Below are 20,443 nucleotides of genomic sequence, written 5' to 3'. Positions count from 1 at the left end.
CAGTAAGTGCTTCTTTCCACTACAGCTGCAGTGTTGGGCCATTGAGGGAAGGAGCATGTTGAATTTTTAAAATGTGTAACCCAAAGCATTCTTAAAGGCAAAGACATACAGGGCAGAGATGGAGGCCATGCGATCGCTTTCAGGCGACAACAGTCTCCACGGCGACAGAGTGACCCACATTTCTGTTCTCTCTTCTGTCTTGTCGATATGGGAGACGGCGGGGGGGGGGGGGTATTCCGTATCCCCTGACGACGGCAGCAGGTCATCAGTTGGACAGAATGAGTTTGTTGCTGCGAGAGTGAATATGAGATGAAACTGAGAATTCAGGCTGAATGAGAGGTTACATTAAATTAACTTCCTCTTACCAAATCAAATGGACTACTACCAGTAAAGTATTTGAGTTTCCATTTCATACAACCCAACTGTATCCCTCTTCCTCATTCTGTCTATATTCTGCTGACAGTTTGTTTTTTTCTGTCTGTCTATTTGTATCTTAGACAGGAATGCCCCAGACTGTGTGCTCAGGCACCATGTTCACCACTCCCAGTGGCTTCAGCCCTCATCTGGCCTGTGCTGAGCCTGAGGAGGAGGAGGAGGCCCCACAGGAGGGCCCGGGGCCCGGGGCTTGCCTGGCCGATGGGCCCCAGATCACCTCCGCCTCCCTGGACACCCTGATCCACAACCTGGTCCCCACTGCCGATTACTACCCCGAGGTAAACGGAAATGTACTACAGTCCCTCCACTGTTCATTATAAACTCCATCAGAAAGTCCATTTCAGTTAATAGTTGTAATGACAGTACTGCCAATCAGATTATTAGCCCCATGTCTCAGTTTAAAGTGCTGTTCTGCTTCCTTTAATTACAGAAAGCCGCAGTGTTGTTTATTGATGTAGCGGCAGTGTCTTAGCGAATGTCTCCTTCTGTCCTTTGACAGAAAGCCTATGTGTTTACCTTCTTGCTGAGCGCTCGTCTGTTCATCCCTCCTCCGGAGCTGCTGGCCAGGGTGTGTGAGCTGTGTATCAAACAGCAGCAGCTGGATCAGAGCCCACTCGATACGGTCAGCACTGCGCCGCACACAAATACATAACTCCTGTATGAACATGCACGAGCTAATGATCAGAAACACAGACACAGCGAAAGCATTCAGACATGCTTGTGTTCTGCATGAAAGCAACCGCTGATTTTATTGGCACATTGCTGACTTTACAATAGTGTTTTCTTTTGCCAAGGGAGTCACAAATGTAGGCTGCTCTAAACGTCTTTCACTTCTTCAACAACAGACAAAAGTGCGCAAGTTTGGTCCCAAGATCCTGCAGCTGCTGACAGAGTGGACGGAGACATTCCCGTCTGATTTCAGGGACGAGAAGATGGTCGGACACCTCAAAGACATCGTCCACAGGATAGCTCCATGTGATGAGGTACACTAATGACACAGAGCCGCAGCTGTATGATAGCAGTCCAGTCATCTTCACCAAAGACAGGAATTGTTTTTGGACAATTATTTTTGGAAGGATGCTCTTTAAAAAGGTTAAAATAACAAAAACGCCTGCAACTCATGAAGTTATCAGTTTCTACAGGATAATAATTTGTGATGGGCTATAAGAGTCCTGATTTTGATCCATCGTGTAGTTGTTGCCATTATAGCCTTTATAAGCCGTAGCTGCAGTGAGAAACGCTCTGATGGGGAATGAAATTAAATTATCATCACTACCACTGAAGCGGGGTGATGGAAGGAGTCAGAGTGTCAGTGTAGGGTGAGTAGCCACAGCTCTGTGTTACACAATCTTACAGGAGGAGAGGGGAAGGAAGGATGTTAGAGGAGTGGCTCTATCTGCAGCCTCAAGGGAAAAACAGAGGGAAGGAGATGGATGGAGAAAATGGGGGGATGGGATACAGGGGCACGGAGAGCAGAGGACAAGGAGTGGAAGACTAGGAAAAATGGAGGAGGTGAAGAGAGGACAGAAAGAGGGGAGGGGCAGGTGGTGATGAATGTGCTGCTATTTACAGCTTGCTGTCTACAGTACAGGTGTGTGTGCATGTGTGTGCATACATGTGGGAGCTTTGGCTCTGGGTCATTGGTGAGACAGACTGACCTAACGGCCCCTGTGACCAGTCATCTGCAGGGAGGGGCACAGAAACACACATGCCTGGACACAACACACAGCTGACAGAAAACCTCGAAAACACGCTTTAATTCAATTGAAAAATTACATTCTACTCTTAATTCTTGGGCTCATTAAATCCTTTCAAACACCATTAGATAATGTCATAATGCATTGTTGTTGTGCTAAAAATAAAGATTTTTAAATCTTAATGTTTTGCCGATTACAGTACAAGTACAAGTTGTGCAAGAGTGCATGGCAGTGGAAAAAATGCTGGAAAAGATATTGAATGGATAATAAGTTACTCTATTTACAAAATTGGGTATATGTACAGTATATAGTTTGCTAAGATCTATTTCACAAGAAATAATGCACAAATACAACCTTTTGTTTGCCAGGACTGCTGAGCACCCCTGCCAATAACAACATGGTGATAATTAATGACTTATTGTAAATGAAATTGTTCATAGGGATAAAAAGAGTAAGGATGCTTACATAAGGGCTTGCAACCTGACAACCCAGTCGTTCTTTTGAGCATTAATAAATGATTCATTAACGTCGTTATTGACAGCTCCTCTCCTCTCTCCTCTCTCTTGCCCTCTCCGCAGGCGTACTGGAAAACCCTGAACCAAGTGCTGCAGAAGCTTAGCCAGAGGCTGGCCCTGATGAGCCAGGGGGAAGAGAGCATCGTCAAGGTCTCCCTCAACGCCTCCTCCATCTCTGACAAGCTGGTGGCCTTCAAAACCAAGCCTCCGCCCATCCAGAAGGACATGCTCTCCATCTGCAACGACCCATACACACTGGCACAGCAGCTCACCCACGTGGAGCTGGTGAGGAGAGGGGAAGGGAGAGGGAGGGAAGTGTGGGTTACACAGAGGTCAGGGTAGGAGATGATAACAAGGATGGACGAGGAGGAATGGAAAGGATGTTGGATGGGGGGAGAGAAGGAGCTAAGGATGGTGAAGCATGGGTGGAGACACAGTCCAAGTCAAGGACATAACCATGGAATATAAGACATCAAACAAGGAGATGGCGTGGATAGAGAGAGATAGCAAATGATTGAGAGAGAACAAAGAGAAAGACAGTGGGAGGTGCAGCAAACTAAAACTGGCAGAATCACTTAATTGTGTGATCTTGTAGCATTTTGAAGCTCGCTGTAGTATAACCTTGATTATTACTTGTCAGCTATTCCAGCGCTAAGTGGTCGTACACCCGGTGTAATAAAAAGGGAATAATGCAACAAAACATACATGAACAAAGGACCTCTGCAGCATCGCTCACATTGCGTGCATGGCGCCTTCAGTCTATTCATGTGTATCTTGATGTGGGCACGTGTATCTGGGGGTGGTTGTGTTTCTGTGTGTGTGAGTGTGTGTGTGCCTGAGTAAGCTTGTACCCTTGTCTGAGCGGTGACATCACCCTAGAAGTCAGTGATGCGCCTGGGGCTTCAAACAAAGGGGATAAAACTGCTGTGGATTTATGTGACCTGACAGCTTCACACTCGCGCACACACACACACACACACACACACACACACACACAAAGAGAGAAAGAGAGAGACAGACAGGCATGTACAGTGCACACATACAGGACTATTTCTATTGGAGCAACTTGCTAATTCTAATTAAAAAGAATAAGAAGCAATTGTGCTTTCTGTCACTCTGTGTGTGTGTGTGTGTGTGTGTGTGCAGCACTGTTTTTGTTTTGGATTATGTCACGAGTTGAGATGGTTCTAATGAGTCACTTTGATTTGCACATGTATGTGACTGCACAGTCGTCTTTTAATAGAAGCGGATATCGTCTCGCGTGTCACGTTGAGGAAATATGATTCCAATGAGTCACGTCAATGAGTCATTACTTCCCCTTATTGATTGCCTTCCATTACTGAAATGAAAGAATTATTAATGGGACTACCCCCATTGGTGTGTGTGTGTGTGTGTGTGTGTGTGTGTGTGTGTGTGTGTGTGTGTGTGTGTGTGTTTGTTTTCCAGGAACACTTGAGTCACATCGGGCCGGAAGAGTTTGTCCAAGCTTTTGTTCAGAAAGACCCGCTAGATGGAACCCAGGTAAACTTTTATTTTGAGCGTTTCTAAATCACTTTTCATTTGATTCTGTGTCGGTATGGTTTTCAGGAGTAATACAGCTGTATGAATTCTAAAATGTGCTTTGTGCAATGTTTTGCCATGTAAGTGGAAACCCCATAGTCTGTCCTCAGGTCCAGCCACAGCAATTGTTTTCCCACTTTTTTAGTTTTGTTTTGTTGTGGAATCCTGAAGGAGGCAGAATTTGAGAAGCTGTCACAGAAAAAAGGATAAAAATCCTTGTATATTGTGCCCCCTATGTGAGCAGGATTTGCTTCTTAAGGGGCCATATAAGAGTCAGCAGGCCACTAAAGTCACATACAGCACAGCGTTGTAATCTCACAAGCTTTCACTCTCTCTTCTTCCACCATCACCCGTTTACTTTTCTCCATATTCAGTTGCGGTCTCTTTCACTCATCTCCTCTCCGTCTGTCCTTCCCCAGTGGTTTTTCTCATGCTCTCCATTGATCGTGTTATTTTTGCTCCCAGCTCGCTGTCTTTGTCATTTACACTCACATAGGGGGGTCAGCCTCTAGACAGGAAGCTAATTAGGATGAGAGGAATTCCCTATAGTAGCACTCCCTATACTGTCTTGTGTTTATGTGTGTGCTTGTGTATCATCAACAGCCATGCTTCAGTGACCAGAAGAAGAAAACCACCAACCTGGAGGCTTATGTCAGGTGGTTCAACAGACTGTGTTACCTGGTAGCTACTGAGATCTGCATGGTGAGTGGCAAATGTTGGTACACCAGGTGCTCATTTCTTCTGAGTATGAAAAACATTAGGAACACTTACCATGTTCACTTGATAGGGAAACCACTCATGAAAAGCACTTTATTCACGGAGTAGCCATGAAAATGAACGGGAGGAGACATTAGAAAGATGTTTATTTCTGAAATGTCATCAACATTATAAAATATACTTGGATTTTATATTTTTATTTATTACAGCTCCAGTCCTTCTGTACTTTTTCATATATTAAATAATAATTCCTGGAAACGCTTGATATTGCATTAGTATTTAATTTTTATAAACAAATCGAGGGACAACAGATAAAGGCAGTTTAGTTGTTACAGAGCATCACTGCCCCCTAATGGTTACTCTGTGTTACTATACTCTCACAGTTTAACTGTTTGTGTCAGTACCTGAGAGAGACAGCATTCAATATGAAAAATTAAGCACATATGAAACAAAAAACTCTTTATTGCAGCCAGCAAAGAAAAAGCAGAGGGCCCAGGTGATAGAGTTCTTCATCGATGTTGCCAGGGAGTGTTTCAACATTGGAAACTTCAACTCCCTCATGGCCATCATCTGTGAGTAACTTTTGTGATATCTGAGAGTATTATCGCTGAGAATTCTCCTGCATGAGCTGGTATTAAGAGTTGAAATCCATTTCCTTCCGTAGCCGGTATGAACATGAGTCCTGTGTCACGGCTGAAGAAGACTTGGGGCAAAGCCAAGACTGCCAAGTTCTTCATTCTCGAGGTAAAACACAATCCAACTATTCACTGACTGAGAGGTACAAGACATGTAATAACTTGGAGTTGACAGTGTATTGCTTTGTTGCCATTTGTTTCTGACAGCATCAGATGGATCCTACGGGGAACTTTTACAACTACAGGACAGCCCTGAGGGGGGCCGCCCATCGCTCTCAGACTGCCAACAGCAACAGAGAAAGGGTAGGGCTGCGCACCACGACGCTGGCATCGATTCAATCCTTTATTTTCATCTTCACGTCAATATTTCCTACACCTTCCTGCCTATTTTCTCTCTTCAGATCGTGATTCCCTTCTTCAGTCTGCTGATCAAAGACATTTACTTCCTGAATGAAGGATGTGCCAATCGGCTGCCCAATGGCCACGTCAACTTTGAGGTGAGCCGGTCCCGTTTCACCTGACGCTGCCTCATTGAGGCATCCTAAAAGAACATTCACTCAGTGTAATTTTGTTTCTTAGAAATTTGTGGAGTTGGCACGGCAGGTTGGGGAGTTCATGACATGGAAACAGGTGGAGTGTCCTTTTGAGGAGGATCGGGCCATCCTACACTACCTCCACACTGCTCCTATCTTCAGCGAGGACGGTGAGAACCTGGTTTTACTTTATAAACTTCTCTGCACATGTTGGTCCAAGCATTTCCACTATAGTTTGTGATAGTTTGCTCTTAGTAACTAACCTTCTTTACTAATTCTTTTCTCATTCTTCCCCAGGACTCTACCTCGCATCCTATGAGAGTGAGAGTCCAGAGAACCAGGTAGAGAAGGACAGGTGGAAAGCACTCAGGTAAGAATAATAACACACGTCAAATGAGAGACGCTATCGAGCGTAAAACGTCACACCGCGCTTCATCTGCCTTCCGTCTCTTTTCTCCCGTCAGGTCTAACGTTCTGGGAAAGACATGAGGCACTGGCGGCAGCTAACCCTCCCACCAGCGAGGGAGCGTGTGTTCTCATTGCACTAAAATGAACTGTGAAGGAACCTAGCTGGTACTTAGGTGTTTTTCTATGAAGAAATGATGGAGAGAAAAAAAAAAGAAACACGATGAACGGGATTCATCAAGAAGAGTGTGGGAAAAACAAAAAACAAAAAAGAACATGTGACAAAAAAAGTGAATTGAAAAAGTTAAGCTATGAAAACTGGAGCAAAAATGCCTTTGCAGCATATTAACTATCAGTGATGAGGTACAGTATGTGGGAGAGGGACACAGCCTCTCCTTCCCCCCTTCCTCCATGTGTGTTTACTCTGTGAAGATATGTTTACTACTATAGAGAGTACAGTTACAGGGAAAACCACTTTATAAAATGAAATTCCTACTGATGCTATCGTTGTTTTTGTATTTGCTCCTCTTCCCCTTTTCTCTCTCTTTCTCTTCCCCTTTGGTCCAAAGCCTTGTCTAGGTATTTCATTTAACTTTTTTTCCTTGTAATGTACTGTAATGAAACTTACAATGATGTGAAGGGCGCTGGCTAGCCCATATCAGCTGTCAAATTTTATAGGTCTACTGAAGGAATGGCAACTGCGTGTATCTGGGGGGAGACAGAAGAGGACATGCCTTGAGCATTTTACCAGTTCATCTCACGCGTACTTTTATGTGTGTGAGTGTTTGTGATGCACTCATGTCTGTTTCAGATTGTCACGGTCTTGTTTTGCATGAGAACGACTGGAGAAGCCTGTTTATTCGTCATCTCTTCTTGTATTTTTATTTATTGTATTTTATTTTGGGAAAGTGTTTGATGGAGAATATGAACTGTTAAAAAAAAAAGAAGTGTTTACTCCTTTTAAATGTATTGTGCCATTAATGCAAGACAACTACAGTATATCTTAACAGGAGCCAGGCCAGGTGTAGATTGTGTACAGGTGACATTTACCCCTCATCTTTCTGCTCTACAGGAAGTTTTCTCTGACTGACGTTCAGTTGTCTGATATATTTATGGAGATTTCTGTGCTGACAGATGTATAGTTTTTATTGTAACTTTCCTTTACTGAATATGAAGTCCGATGGCATGCTATGACAAGTGTTTTTAAAGGGGCATTAAGCGTATCCACCTCGTAAACTCAGACTTTGTAGTCATGTTGCATTCTGAGGAAGGACAATGATGAATTGGAGATAAGGTAGAGAGGGAGACTTGTGCCATATGAATCACTGGTTGTCATGACAATTCAGGTTCCTCTGACTTGAAATGTGTTGTTTATCGTTCTGTGGGATTGTCACTTAGCTTCGTTTTTTGGCAATTTTGTTGTGATTCGGGAGCCATTTTTGCGGATGGGTGGTGGGAGGAGAGTTATGGGGACAGTAGCGGGAACTATGTAATTACAAGTCTTATTCAGTTTGCTATAATTGATTGATGTCAGTGTTTTCTCTTAAGAAGCACCTTCCCCTCTCAATAACAGACTTACTTTAATTCTCCCTCCTCATTTGTCATCAATAAACTTGCTTTCCCTGTAACACGTTCCCCAGATAGGTTAAGACTGTAGAGAGCCAGAGATGTGAAGTCAAACCTGCCATTAAAGGTGACGACATGTTTTAATAAAACATTGCCTGTGTTGAACATGTGTTTTCACTGACAATCGTGTACATTACATCAGTTCTGCTCTTTTTAAATGGTGTCATTGCACTGCCAAGTCCATCTTTGAATTTTTGCTTACACACATACATTGTCTGTGTGCAGCTCAAAAAGTGGAGTGCATTCAGTGTTTTTCATGGTTATTGAGGCCAAGCAGACACACTTTTGGCTCCAACATCACTGCAGAGTGTGTGACTGATTCCCAAAAAGCCTTTAATAAAAGTGAACCATGCTTAGTTGATTGCCTCTAGTTGATTTTGTTTAGGACAATGCTTGGTTTGAGTGATTTCCATTTCTCTGCCCACTAGGTTTGTGCCTTGATCAAAGCATTGCAGTGACTATAAATTCACACAAACAAGAGGGGTTTTCAAAATAATGAATGAGCCCCGACATTTTATTCATGTACAACCACTTTATCTCATTTGCATGTGGACATTACTAAATGTTTGATTAGCAAAGATTAACAACAATGCCCAAAATGCTGTGAAAATCTGGGTGAATGTAGGCGCATCACAAGATGCCATCTGCAGTCCAGGGATAACTCAAAGCCTAATTCATTTGGCAACCAACAGAGCAGATAGCAACCCCGTGTTCCCTGCTGAGGGATTAATAAAGGATTATCTTAACAGTATCATATAAAATGGGCTGCAACCAACAATTGTTTTCCTTACCAATTAATCTTTCAAATATTTTATAACTTGATTGACAATTTATTATTTTATCTCCAACATGTCACAAAACAATCTAAACTGCACACCACAACATCCCAGAGCCCAAGCACCAAACCTCTTCAAATTGCTCCAACAGTTAAAAAGTCAAAGATACTGAATTTAAAATGCATAAAACAGAGAGAAGCAATAAATCCACACATTTGATTGGCTGGAACTTGCAAATGTTTGACATTTTTCTTTATCAAAAAGGACATTTAATAGTTTATCAAAATTTAAGACATTAAGATGATGACTGATTTTGATAACAGTTGAAACTATTATTTAATTCGAGAAATCATCTTAATGTGTCTGAATTGATGCAGTTAATTTAATGTTATTTGTACCTACCAGTAATCTTAGAGAGGTAGTCCACGCTTTATTTCTGGGGGGAAAATCTCAGGCATATTTTGATAAGCATATGACCCACGAGTCCCTGCAAGTCAATGAATAATAACGTGTTTATTTTAAGGTTCAGTTCAATACATTTTAGTCTTTGAGTTCCTCTCCACCGGGACCAAATGTTATCTGGGCCAGTTTGGTGTACGTTTCAAAGTGCCTGGAGCTCAGGTAGGTGCCGAAGAAGGCCTGGAGCACCATTACTGCCCTCATTTTCCTCAGGATCGGTCTGGAGAGGTCCCCCCAGTACCGGAGCACATTTCCCTTCTCTGGCATCGGCGTTGTGTTGTACCTGGATGCAAGGCCAATATTCACAGGTAAGGCCAGGAGGATGGGGTACACGCCACCACCTACTACACCGACAAGTGCACCTCGCATCAGGGCACAGGAGGGACAGTTGAGATCACCGGACATGAGGGGGCTGGACACTACTGCGTTGTACAGGACGAATGTTGTCATGAAGGGCAGCACGGCCATCGGCAGGCTGGAGGTGATGGGCGCCTGCGTGACATTCAGAGCTCTGCGATACAAGCTGTTGGATATCAGTCCTGCAAGGCCACCGTTTCCCCCCAGATACATGGGTCCATAGATGAAGAGTTTCTGATCAATGTCAGGCAGCCTCTCGAAATTCTTCGCCAGCATTTCAGCAATCGCTGCTCTTGTGAGCGTATTTCCAGAGACGCTCTCCTTCCGCGTGTTTTCCGACATCTTCAGATTTAACGTCTGACCGAAAGCAGGAGTGTCCGCTGTGTTGTAGCTAAAGGTCCTTATAACAATTTGGATAACTCAACTGTCACATTTAGATAAGGTGGTCCTCGGGATGAGGACAGGGCGCAGACATGTCTACCCACAATTCAAAGCGCAAAAGTCCCGGCTTTTCTTGCCCTGAGTAGAGCCTCCCAGGCAGAACTCCGAGGCTGTTTACTCCACCACCAATCTGGGGAGTTAAGAATAGGACAAAACGTCTTTATTTACTACTAAGTGCAAACATCTGTCTAACATGAATGAACTGTCAATACAAGGGCGGATAACTCACAGTACAATATAATATATGGCAGGGATGATGGATTTTGACATTGTCATCAAATAATGGACTGTTTCATATGTGCAGAGCCCCTTAAGGATCAAGGCCAGAATATTTTTGAGGAATACTTACCTCGCAATAGGCTACATTTTGCGTTCCCCCTTATAACAGAAACAGCTAGTGTGTTGTTGGTCCAGTCCAGCTATAATACAGTGCCAGTTTAGGGAAACACTCTGCAGATACTGTAGAGAGGAGAGATGGTGTGACACTTTACATTCTGCATTTATTGCTCATTACTTCAGCACAGCTGAGGCTGCTCTGCCTGGCTGTGCTGGTTGAAGCTGTGGCTGTGGATATGGGATATGGCTATTGCTCCTGCTATGGCTGTATTTGTGGTTTAATTTATGATGATCTGGATATGGCTATGGTTGCTGTACTGTAACTAGTCTTTACTGCCATTAGCTAAGAAAGCTTCTTTAAGCCAAACGGAATTTGAACAGATATGTTACCAGTACAGTGTTAATTATCCACTATAAACTAATGTGTCACAGCCCTAATCATAACAGCCAAAGCAGCCATGGCCACAGCCACAATCACAGCGACAAACAGATAAAGCTAAAGCTATGTCATCCTATGGCTGTAGTCATAATCACAGCTACTGTACAGCCTGTCTCAATCAGCCTCTGCAGAAGACCAGTTAACGCAGCATAGTTAACAAAGTGTAATTTCCCCCCCTGGATCAGTAAAGTATTTCTGATTCTGATAGCCATATCCAGATCATCATAGATTTAACCATACATGCAGCCATAGTGCGAGCAATAACCATATCCACAGCCACAGCTTCAACCAGCACAGCCAGTGGCTGTTTACTGTCGGAGCTCTGCTTTATGAAAGCAATAACTGCACTGAAAAAGATGGAGCAGATATCAAAAACAGAATCAATCTCAACTATGCAAGATACTAAAAAATGTTCTAAGACAACCTACAAATATTAACAGACTCAGCCATCTGATGTTGTCAGGGAAACTGTTCCAGAGTCTGTGTTCTGAATCCGAAAAGGACACCGTCTCTTTTTAAGATATTAAGGACAAAATTAATGTTCAAAGTCATGAATAATAATTTATGAATTCATGGTTTTTAAGCTTGGTCAGGAACTTCTTAGTAGTGCAATTGCACTGTACAATATCCGGAGAAGAGGAAAACGACGCAGTACTAAAGATAACTATTTTTGCAGACGCAGCTTATTCATCTTTAAATATTACTGACAAGTTCAAACTCAAACTCTACTAGTGCTAGGGAAAGCATTCGCGTCAAAGTGTTGTATCTACATGATACATGGGAAGTGCCGCCCGATTGTACCTGAAAGGAGAAACTCAGGATAGCAAAATCCCACAGCACAGTGAGTGGGCGTTGTTATTGTACGTTGCGTCATTGAATTTGTTTAACAACGTTCCATCGAATTCTAGGGAAGCTCGCCATCTTTGAAGACGATTAGTCAGAGGCATTTTTCCTCTTTCTTTGTTCATATATTTCACATAACCGATAAACCTTCTCTTTCGAATCAGTTTATTAATAAAGACAGGTAAGACCAGTTCTTGGATTATAGCCAATTACCACTTTATTCTGTAACCTACAGTTTACTGTATGCTCCTAATGTTAGCTAACATTAGCCAGCTAGCTTTTCCGAAATTCGACGTCTCGCCAACATGGCAGATCCTGATCTGGCTAATTAGCTGTGGCTAGCTACGAGAATTTATTTCCACTGGTACTGTGAGTTGGCAAATTGTTGTGTAGTTTTCTATAATGGTGGCTGTCACCACTTACAAAAGTTGGCAGTCACGTCAAAATGTCCATTACCAACTGTAACAAGTTAGGCTGACTTATGTAACGTGTATGTTGTTCTATGGGTGGCTAATATTGTTAGCGTGCTTAACGCTCGACGGGCCTTTGGATCGAGATCAAGCTGTGATCAAACATTCGACGACTTTTTACTTTACCGGTTCTCCTCTTGCAAGATGACTCATTATAATAATATACCTAACCAACGTACCACATTTTGAACTGAAAATTAACGTTACCGTATGTAAATGCAACGGTGGATAAACATGGGAGTTGATGTGCACGATGTCAGGCCGTCAAAGACCTTCACAGTTATAAAGTCGTGGTGGAAACTTCGACAATACGATGACGTTGGCCCCAAGTTATAACTTGCAAGCGTTTCGTGTTCTCCCGCCATCTTACCAACTCATTATTAGTAATTGAACATTCCATATAGAGGATGAATACGATGAAGTTCGTTAAGTTAATGACATTATTATTGTAATGCGCATGATCTTTTTGTTTGCTGTCAGTTACGCAATCATATGGAATGTTTTGTTTTGACTTTATGAGAGTTGCAGCTAACGATCATTTTCATTGTTGTTATTTTGCTGAGTATGATTTCGTTTGATTTATGATTTGTAAGAATTCTGAAAAATATCAATAACTTTTTCTCAGAGCCCACGGTGCCATTTTTAAATTATGTGGTTTGTCTGACCAACATTCCAAAACACAAATATATTTATTTTACCATAAAGTCCTCGCACATGAGAAGCTGAAGCCAGATACTGTATGTCAGTTTGTCATGGTAAATGATTTAAAAAAAATAAATTGATTAACAAAATGGTTGCCTATTAAATGTCTGTCTATACACAGTTGACTGACTGTTTCAGCTCCACTTGTTTTATTATTTACCCTTACTATTACAAAACTCTCCGGTATAGCTGGCTGCAGCCACATATAATGCATAATATTGACTTTTTTGCATTGAGGGAGGGGTATCTCCATAAATAACCCCATTTTGTAATGCTGCAGCTGAGTCCATGGGTAGAAAAACATTACAGTTATTTATTGATAAATAACTGAATTTAATGTCGAAGGTTTCAGTGGAACTTCAGGTTATGCCATATTGACTTGTTTTTCCATGTCTTTCAGATGCGCCACTCAAAGCGAATGCGCTCACCCGGTGTCTGGCTCGATGAGTACAGCTGGGAAGAGAGAATGGAGTGTCGTAAGCGAAAGAAACGAGATTCGCACAGCAGCGAAAGAGAAAATAAGTCTAGAAGAATTCACAATCACCATAAGACGTACGAGGGGTAAATATCCATCAACATTTGTTGCAGAAATAACTCCTGAAATTCTAAGAGCCTTTTTTAGGGTTGTGGTTTCTTAAGGTACACATTTTAACTGAGCTAAACATTATACAAACAAGTAGATTATGTGATGGAGAAGTACAGTGTTAGGTTAAGTCTTAGATATACTCAAAATTCCACTTAGCTGTGTTGTATGAAACTGATGTCTCATGTCTTCCACTTGGTACTTAAGCCAAATTTGGCATGTTGACAATCAGATGAGATCCTGATGATGTCAGAAAAGCTGTTCAAGTTTAATAGCTATTGTAATATGAGAAATGGCAGCACAGTGGTTAAATTGGGGAGCAACTATTTAAAATGCAGATCAGTTGGGTTTTTAAAAATACTACATACATACAGTCTACATCCCGTTAACCATTATTAGATAACTCCATTTATACTGTTGCTAGGTTTCAGAATTTTGGTGGCTTGTGCTGCTGTTTTGTGATGAACTTCCAGTTAGGCTAGTAAGGCTTGAGATTTGTTGACACCCCTTCGATATGTGCTCCATATTGAAGAGTACATGTACTTTGTGGAACACAACACTTACATATGTATGTAACTTTCAGTGTTTGTTTTTGTTAATGGTATTTCAGCTAGATTTTGTCTAAATGAGTCTTTTTGCATAAATAATAAATTAGACAATTTGCTATTTCACTTTCATCTGGTGAAGTTCTGTGCAGTGTTTTGCTGTTCTCTTTTGTGGGCATGTATGATGGCCAATGGGGTTACATTAGATGTTTCCAGATCTGCTCTAATTTTAATCCTGTAGAGAGGCAGACTTCTTCCTGGAAGACAACTGACACCACCAGGGTGCTAGGGCCCTAGGAGTTTCTGTCTTTTTTAGGTGCTAACATGGCCTGCTGGGTGCATGTGCTGGGAGTGATTAGAAACATTTTGAGCAAACGCAACCAAAGAGAGCAAGGCACATATGAGGAATTGTTGGAAGTAATTTTCATTTTTTCTTTTTTAGTTAGAGAATAAAAAAAGCCCTTGAGATTTGTTAGATATCTGCATTTCATATTGCTAGATGTGGTTAGAAATGGTACCACATAGGTGTTCACTTCTGGCACACTGAGTTCTGCAGGTGTAAAATCACAGATCGTATTACGTGTCATCAGGTTGTGCCGAAAAGCTTTCAGCAACTTTAATGCCTCACACTTAATCTATGCCAATTTGGCTCTCTGTCAAGGTGCATGTCTTAAGGAAGGCATGCTTTGGACTGCCAAGGAGACAGCTGTATATATGTAAAATTTGCCCAAATGTGTGGCATTAGATATTGGCATTTGCTAACTCCTAAAAGTACTATTTTCCACAACAATAATCCGTTAATAAAATGCTTTCTGAACTGCAGCCCCTCATTGAATGAGGGATGCTTGGTGTTTGGTGGCTGTAAATCAGTATGTTGCTAATTACAAATGTTACATAAAAGGGTCAGGGGATAGAGTGTCAGGCAATAGGCGGACCATTAGCACCATCATATAGTCATTTCATTTCAGAGTTTGATCACAGACAAGGAACTGGGCTGTGCCTGACCTGACATACCCTTTCAAGTCCTTGTTTTTGATCTGTTCGTGTCCTTTTTTGTTTGACTACAGGCACTACCTGGAGAACCGCAGTTTGAACCAGAGGCTGGACACTCGGGAAGGACACACTCAGGATCACAGTTTGGACATGGCCTGTGAGGAGGACAGTCGTGAAGCCAACTGCAAGGACAGAGACCGTGATTGGCACCACTACAGCAAGTCATCCGGGCGCAGTGGTCGGAGTGGTCGCAGCAGGCGAAGCAGCCGCAGACAAAAAGACAGAAGGCGCAGACGTAGCCACTCTCGCCCCAGGTCCTCCTCGGTACGAGAACCTCCTTCTCCCCTCTACCCCCCTCTTCTGTCTATACCACCAAATCGAATGGGTCATAATCACTGGTGTTCAGCCAATGCTTAACACCTATCCCTTTTGTCTCTCTGTATCTCTGGGTGTCCCACTCTTCACTATTAAGCATGATTTCCAATAATGACAAGTAGGGGACTTGGGGCTCAGGAAGTAAGGGATTGTGAGTGTTTTATAGATTAGCAAGGGAGAAGTGGACCCAGTATTTGTGCTGAAATCTTAGTGGGCAGTTATGGGACGTGATGGTAAAGAATTAAGTTGTATAGGAAGAGAGTTACTAGAACTACATGTAGAAAGACTGTAATCAATCAAGTTCAGTTTTTTCTGTACTACTCTGAGAAAGTCTCTCATCTGAAAATCTTGTTGCCATGTTTTTCTTCTGTAACACACACTATGTGGTGGCTGGCGCCCAATTTCTCTGACGGGGCTGAATTTGAATTTGCTGCTCCGTCCTTCCGTCCATTCGCCTGCCGGTGTTACTGAACGGGCCGAATCTATCCACCCCTACACCTCCCCCCCCCCCTGGCCTGGTTGAATGAATGACGATGTCGCGTTGTGGTGGCCTGGTGCTGGCTGGCTGATGGGTTATTGATGTGATGGCGGATTGCGGCGGTTCCGGTGCAGAGGAGGAGCCATCACCGCAGGAGCAGGAAAAGATCCAGGAGTGTTGAGGATGATGACGAGGGTCACCTCATCTATCACAGTGGAGACATGCTGAGAGCGAGATGTATAGAATATATACCTTTTTTTTTTCTACTGTTGTTCACACTTTGTCTCTCACTCTCTTGTCTGGTTTTTATTTCCAAACATTAATTTAGAGGCTGAAGTATTTGGGCCAATAGACGTAATTTTTTTGGTTAGATATGGCTTGTCAGTGTAACATATTTAGCATTGAGTTGTATGCCAGTGTTCAGAAGCCTGTGTTATAGTGGTGAAGCTAAACAGAGCAATGTAACATCAGGCAGTGAACCAGGGCTGTGTTTCACTTTGTCAGTGCTGTGTTTCTAACTTCAACTCTCTATTTTCTGTAGATGAGATTGTGTGTACTCTAGGAGAGGGTGCCTTTGGGAAGGTTGTCGAATGCATTGATCACTCTAAGTAAGTATTAATCAGAAATATTCCTTACAGCTCAATGTTTAAAAAAAAATTAACAGTATTGATAATATTATGTGTTTCCAGTGATGGAGCTCGAGTGGCTCTGAAGATCATTAAAAACATAGACCGCTACCGTGAGGCAGCTATGTCTGAGGTAGAGGTGCTTGGACAGTTGAAGTCCCTCGACTCTGATAAGAGATAGTAAGTCATTCCATAGTGACTTCATATCACAGAAGCTTGATCACCTTCAGATCACCTTCAGATCACATATGAAAATGTCTTCTGAATTTGCCACGCAAGGAACTTAGTTTGTATCTACTGTACCTTTCCTCCTCTTTAGTGCTTGTGTGCACATGCTGGACTGGTTTGACTACCACGGCCACGTTTGTATCGCCTTTGAGCTGCTTGGCCTCAGCACCTACGATTTCCTCAAGGAAAACAACTTCCAGCCTTTCCCCGTAGAACACATCAGACACATGGCGTACCAGATCGTCCGAGCTGTGCAGTGTGAGTATTGGACACATGCATTCACAGAAAACGCAGTATGTTTAAAAACAGCAGCTTGGGTTAAAATGAATGTGGTTTTGTCTTTCAGTTCTGCATAAGAACAAGCTGACTCACACAGATCTGAAGCCAGAGAATATTCTCTTCATTGATTCAGACTATGATATGGAGTACAACCCTGAAATGGTAAGCGTCCTAAATATTAATCCAGAAAAATCATACCCGAGTATTGGCAAAAATCCAAACTTGTTGTTTGTGCCAGCAGCAGTGTGATTGTGTTTTTGTCCTCAGAAACGGGATGAAAGAACATTGAAGCACCCAGATGTGAAAATTGTTGACTTTGGTAACGCCACATATGAACACGAGCACCACACATCTGTGGTGTCGACGCGTCACTACCGTGCTCCTGAGGTCATTTTAGGTAAGTGGCTGTTTTAAAGCACTGCACTGAAGCTTTGGATCCTTTAGTGGTGACTTGTTAAGTTAACATTGTCTCTTTCAGATCTGGGCTGGAATCATTCCTGTGATGTCTGGAGCGTAGGCTGTATACTCATCGAGTACTACCTTGGATCTACTCTCTTCCAGGTAGGTGGCAGTAGAGAGCATAATGAAATTATTAATACCGTGACATTTACCATGGCATTTGGCAGGAAGAGTTATATTGTTTTCTCCTTCAGACCCATGACAGTAAAGAGCACCTTGCTATGATGGAGAGAGTCCTGGGCCCCATCCCCACGAACCTCCTGCAGAAAACCAAGTAAGGGGACCAGCAACTGGCCTTTTTATTAACATTTCAGTGTCTTGGAAAGAAATTGTAAAAAAAAAGATTTTAAACACCATTTATAAGGCCATCTGAACGTAAGCTGATGGAGTTAATTGAATTGTTTTGATTTGTAATCATTTTGTAATCATTGTGTGTGTGTGTGTGTGTGTGTGCCAGAAAACAGCGCTATGTTCACCGGTGCAGACTTGACTGGGATGTGCACAGCTCTGCTGGGAGATATGTCAGAAAACACTGCAAACCCCTCAAGGTAAGAGGAATACTACTGGAGACTCATACAGTCTGTGTTGGAGTGTTCCTGTACTTGCATTTGAAAATATGCCTTTATTTATCATATGTAATTTAAAAAAAAATACACCTTCCAACAACTCCAAAACTTGTATAGTGTTAGCTAGCACGTTGGCCTTCAGTACTTCCAAGTCACCAGAGTTGCAACACTGTACATCGCAAACAACTTCACAATAGGGCCTGGATTCCTAATTTGCAGCATGCAGCCATTGAGCCCAGCTGTTGGTCATAAAACGACTGCAACATATAAACTAACTGTTTTAAGTGAAACACACAACATGCCTCTTTTTAAATGAGACTGCTTTGGAGTTGATGGAAGGTACGTCGCCTAGCTAAGCTCGCTGTTTTCCCCTGCAGCCAGTCTTAATGCTGAGGTGGGCTAAATGCAAGTATTTGAAGACGTGAAACAAATTAATTGATGTTGATGTTTGCATCTTATTCTTGGAAAGATGGCACACAAAAGTGTAAGTGTGTTTCCTTAACAACTGTAAACTATGACCTTCAAAAATAAGTTGAATTAACTCTTGAAAGCCTTGCTCCATAATAAATAATGACCATCACCAAACTGATATTTCCTGCAGGGCTGTTTTGTCCACCCTAGCATGTACAGGATATAGTAGTTCCTGTATGTAACACAGAACTACATTTAAAATGCAGAGCACTAGATAAACCATGACGTAATTTAAAGTGACTGACTTACAAATAATCTTTTTCCCAACAGCATTACATGTTGTCAAAGGGCGAAGACCACCAGCAGCTGTTTGACCTGATAGAGAAGATGATGGAGTACGACCCAGCTAAGCGCCTCAGTCTGGAGCAGGCCCTCAGACATCCCTTCTTCTCCTGCTACCGCAAGAGCAGCAGCAAAAGCAGCAGCAGCAAAAGCAAAAGCAGCAGCAGCAAAAGCAAAAGCAGCAGCAGCAGCAGCAGAAGCAGCAGCAGTAGCAGCAAAAAAGACTGAACTCCTGAACCTGTAAACCTCTGACCTGTAACCTCGGTCAGGGCCTGGCCGTCGTCACCATGACGTTTATCATGGTGCTCAGTGCCAGCCTCTACTTCCTGACTCTCCAGGAGAGGTGTACCTTAACCGACTGTATCAGTCCACTGCCCTACTCTGCTGCGTCCTGTCCTAAGCCAGTGTGTCTCTTGGTCTCGCTCGTCAACAAGTTATGTTTTCATCTGTGATATGTTCTCATGTAATGAATCCCCCAACTGATTTCTATTTATTTGCCATTGTAATTTAATTCCTAGCTTCTGAGCATATACTGGTAGAGCTGTGTTTTATTCATGATTAGTCCAATTTGTGTCCATGTTCTCTTTAAATTGTCAAGTGGGTGATGTAACCGATTGAGAATTGCTTTACCTGCGTCAGTCTCTCACCAGTAATTTATTCAGCATTGTAGATGTAAAAAAGTTATTGCGGGCAGAAAATCCTTGTACATAGAATTTGTTCAGATATTTTGTTTTTCACTGACTGGTTATGTAACTTTTGCAGTATCATGTACATTTTCTCAATAAACGTGAATAGAAGACAGAAGTGTGTCCTGTGTGTATTCAGTGCAGTGATAGATGCTCTGTTAGGTGCAGTAGCTGCATCAATCCGCAGGATGGCAGTAAAAAGCTTCCTCATCAGAAGGCCAACATGGTGGAGCTTTCAGGGCAGTAACCTAAATCGATAAACATTGTAATTAAGAATCATTCTGACTTTCTGTAGAATGTGAGATATCGGCCTCGTTAATGTTAAAGTAAAATAACATTTATTACAAACTGAATTGATCACAGCACCGGTCTCAAACCGATGAGAGGGGAAAGTAGAAAGTGGGTCAGACAACGAAAATAATTATATTGTATTCCAAACAGTCTTTTTGTTCCCGCTTCACCGGTTTTTTATTTTGAAGCCTCATAAACAATACATTATTCTGCAAATTTCACAATTAATTTAATTAACAAGGCACAGTCACTGTTCCAGTTGTCTTTATGAATTTCGACTACGGAGGGTTTGGAAACACTGGTGAATAATATTAGCTGCAGGGACCACACCGTAGTGAACTGAGGTCCTTGAGCGCGATCAGAAGTTGTCCAAGCCAAACCCTCAGTCTCACTCACAGCTGTCAATCTGCAGCCTCCCACGTGGTCAGCAGGGCGGGCGCATCTCAACTAGTTGAACGTGCAAGTTTTAGGGAGGCAAACAATTGGCCCCATTGGTAGTTGCAATTGCACATCCACGTAGGATACTCCCCAACAGGAAACACCGACCTGCAAGTTATTAGGCGCCTCTTCTCTGGTTCTCTGGGCATCCAGATCGCTCCCATCTGTGTCTGGTGTAAACCCGGTGCGCACTGCTG

The 20,443-nt window shown here is 42.5% G+C and overlaps 3 protein-coding genes across 3 annotated transcripts; 2 read left to right on the top strand and 1 right to left on the bottom strand.

Annotated features, from left to right (window-relative positions):
- The first annotated feature begins 503 nt into the window (after positions 1–503).
- LOC139291328 (ras-GEF domain-containing family member 1C-like) lies at positions 504–6,581 on the top strand. Its single transcript, XM_070913330.1, has 13 exons — positions 504–713; positions 935–1,057; positions 1,281–1,418; positions 2,711–2,932; positions 4,094–4,168; positions 4,811–4,909; positions 5,394–5,496; positions 5,589–5,668; positions 5,767–5,862; positions 5,961–6,056; positions 6,139–6,262; positions 6,390–6,462; positions 6,557–6,581. The coding sequence occupies exons 1-13, from the start codon at positions 504–506 to the stop codon at positions 6,579–6,581; spliced, it is 1,464 nt and encodes a 487-aa protein (XP_070769431.1).
- A 2,703-nt stretch (positions 6,582–9,284) lies between these two features.
- Positions 9,285–10,057, bottom strand: tmem126a (transmembrane protein 126A). The gene has a single exon (XM_070913655.1). It carries the CDS (start codon positions 10,055–10,057, stop codon positions 9,440–9,442), a length of 618 nt encoding a protein of 205 aa, XP_070769756.1. The 3' UTR covers positions 9,285–9,439.
- Positions 10,058–11,846: 1,789 nt separating this feature from the next.
- On the top strand, positions 11,847–19,635 carry LOC139291214 (dual specificity protein kinase CLK4-like). The gene is made up of 13 exons (XM_070913181.1): positions 11,847–11,955; positions 13,347–13,507; positions 15,142–15,391; positions 16,055–16,157; positions 16,462–16,528; positions 16,610–16,726; positions 16,866–17,032; positions 17,121–17,215; positions 17,321–17,450; positions 17,532–17,614; positions 17,707–17,786; positions 17,970–18,060; positions 18,820–19,635. The coding sequence occupies exons 2-13, from the start codon at positions 13,347–13,349 to the stop codon at positions 19,057–19,059; spliced, it is 1,584 nt and encodes a 527-aa protein (XP_070769282.1). The 5' UTR covers positions 11,847–11,955; the 3' UTR covers positions 19,060–19,635.
- Positions 19,636–20,443: the final 808 nt, after the last annotated feature.

This window comes from Enoplosus armatus, chromosome 10, assembly GCF_043641665.1.
Source record: "Enoplosus armatus isolate fEnoArm2 chromosome 10, fEnoArm2.hap1, whole genome shotgun sequence".
Taxonomy (NCBI): Eukaryota; Metazoa; Chordata; class Actinopteri; order Centrarchiformes; family Enoplosidae; genus Enoplosus; species Enoplosus armatus.
Note: the sequence above shows the minus strand (reverse complement) of the source record. Positions and strands in the feature narration are given on the sequence as shown.